Below are 2,648 nucleotides of genomic sequence, written 5' to 3' on the forward strand. Positions count from 1 at the left end.
CCTTCCCGCTGCTGTCGCCGCTGGAAGAGGCCTCGGCCTTCCGACCCCTGGAGCGCGGGCTGCCCGGCGCCGCGCTGCCGCCCGGCCGCTACCCGCCGCTGCCCGGCGGCGCGCTGGAGCGGTTCGCTCTGCCGCCCTTCGAGGGGCTGAAGGCGTACGCGGGGGAGTGCGGACTGCCCGTGATGCCGCTCACCGTGTACGGCGGGGAGCTGTTGTACGGCGCCGCGCCCTACTACCCGCTGAAGCTGCACCTGGGCGGGTTGCTCAAGTACCCCGAGGCCGTGCCGTACTTCGGCGGGCCGGCCGCCGGGCTGCACGCCGCAGAGCTGGGCTCGCTGGCCGGCATCGACCGCGAGATCGCCATGCACACGCAGCAGCTCTCCGAGCTGGCGGCCGAGAAGGGGCGCGGACGGCTGGAGGCGCTGCCCGCGGGAGCGGCGGGGGCGGCGGGCGGCAAAGCCAAGGCCGGGCACCTGTGCCTGTACTGCGGCAAGCTGTACTCCCGCAAGTACGGGCTGAAGATCCACATGCGGACTCACACCGGCTACAAGCCGCTCAAGTGCAAGGTGTGCCTGCGGCCCTTCGGGGACCCCAGCAACCTCAACAAGCACATCCGTCTGCACGCCGAGGGCAACACGCCCTACCGCTGCGAGTACTGCGGCAAGGTGCTGGTGCGGCGCCGCGACCTGGAGCGGCACGTCAAATCCCGGCACCCGGGGCAGGGCCTCGGCAAGGTGGCCGAGGAGCGCAGTGACTCTGGCTACGCGCCTGCCGAGCGCGACCAAAAGACTGACAACGAGAGCGACGTGGACGTCTGCTTCACCGACGACCAGAGCGAGCCCGAGAGCGGCGGCAGGACCCGGCAGCAGTAGTGCCGACAGCCCCCGGTGCTCTGGGGCGGGGCCGAGCCCCGGCTCCCGGTGCAGCCCCGGTGCGCGGCCCGAGCGACGCGCACCGCCCCTCGCTGCTGTACCGCCGCCTGGAGGAAATTGTGCCTTTGGGGAACGGCTCTTCTCTGCGTCCTCTCCTCCCGCGGGTTCCGGAGGCAGGAGTCGCGGTGCCGGCTCTGCAGCGCCGCTGTGGGCTCCGCCGCGGTGCTCGGGTCCCGACGGAGCGGCATTGCTGCGATTACGGTGGGCGAATACCGACAGCTGTCTGGGGAAAAAACAGCGAAGGCGAAAACTAGGGAGAGAAAAGGCAGCAAAAAGCCCCACTCGTAGCACTGGAGAGGTCCGCACGTAGCAGGTGCACCATCTGATCGAGTGGCAGTTATTTATAAGAGATAATATTTGCGGAACAAATGTAAAATAAATATCGAGAAGCATGAATCTAAAGCACGCACTATATCATTTCAAAGGAAATACACACTCTCTGTTTGGTAGAATACAACTGTGCTGTATGTTTGTTTTTTAACGAATGATGTACAGTGGAAGCAGTATTTCGGTTCTGGTTCCGGTTTGTCATGCCAGTATTTTTATTTCTTTTCTTTTCTTTCTTTTTTTTTTTTTTTTTTTTTTTTATTAAAATAAATTTGAAGGCAAAGTACTGTCCGTGCTGTCAGTGAGGTCTCTGTGTAACGCCCCGAGGGGGCAGGTCGGCTGAACTCCCGAACGCAGCCTCCTTGGGTCGGGCGTTACCCGCCCATTGGCCATGAATGATTTCTCCGAATATTTTCGTTCCGTCACCCGGAAAAACAAAAGAGTAAACCTGCTCGATTCGTTTTTCTCTATGCTCACGGCTCGAATATATGTGTATATAATACACATATATATATATATAATTTGAGCAAAGTCTGTGCGGAGATGCTAAGGGCTCCGTGCCATCAGTTTGCTTTGCCCATTAGTGATCTGTGAAACCTGCAAAAAAAAACAACCCTTAGAACCGCTGTTGGTATGATCATCCGTCAACTTGTGCCTCCCTTGGGTGGGAATCCGGCAACGCGCTCAGCTAAAACTGTCGAGAATTCTCTGTTCTATGTAAATCCCGCTGCCCCCGGGCAGCTGACGAACCTTCGCTACCCATTCGGACATCATGAGCCCGTGAGTTCCTGGCGCCGGGCCCTATTTCAGCCCAGGCTGAGGTGACGCAAACACGAATTGCTCCCATCGGGTGAGGGAATCCCAGCTGCAGACGGACTCCCCCTTTGCTCGCAGAGAGCTAAACATGCCCAACAGCAATAGGAAATGAAAACTCACATGCTGGGCTTGGATTCCATATAGAGGTTTTAGTTAGAAAAGCCGTAGGATTTAGGATTTTTTGTTTGTTTGGGCTGGACACCCACCTACTCACTATATACCCACCGGGGCGCCGGACCGACGCTCTGCCCCGAGCACTCCGGGCAGCGCAGGGTCCCGCCACCGCCACCGCCCCGTCCGAGCTCTGGGTCCCGCTACGGCACCGACGGCGGCAGCCGCATTCGGGCGGCCCGGGCTGCGTGCCGATATGTGCCTGCCCTGCCCCCGAAGGGAGCACCCCGCCTCGATCACGCGTCACGCTCGCCGTGGCGTCACACCGGTGACATCAGAGCAGCGCAGTGCCCGGCTGCCCACGCTGCGAGCAGGATCTGTCCAGCAAAAAATCGGTGCTGTCCGCGAGCTCGGGAGCGCAGCCGGTAAAACCAACAGCAACCACCCTGCGTGAAAGGGCGA

The 2,648-nt window shown here is 60.5% G+C and overlaps 1 protein-coding gene across 1 annotated transcript in view; it reads left to right on the forward strand.

The window, feature by feature from the left end:
• The window catches only part of PRDM13 (PR/SET domain 13), a 5,491-nt gene extending 4,619 nt beyond the window's left edge, over positions 1-872 (forward strand). The window contains exon 5 of the mRNA XM_042827737.1: positions 1-872. Within this exon, the coding sequence (XP_042683671.1) occupies positions 1-872 (872 nt within the window).
• Positions 873-2,648: the final 1,776 nt, after the last annotated feature.

This window comes from Centrocercus urophasianus, unplaced genomic scaffold (assembly GCF_019232065.1).
Source record: "Centrocercus urophasianus isolate 14NV4802_14NV808 unplaced genomic scaffold, USGS_Curo_1.0 seq_10, whole genome shotgun sequence".
In the NCBI taxonomy this organism is placed as follows: Eukaryota; Metazoa; Chordata; class Aves; order Galliformes; family Phasianidae; genus Centrocercus; species Centrocercus urophasianus.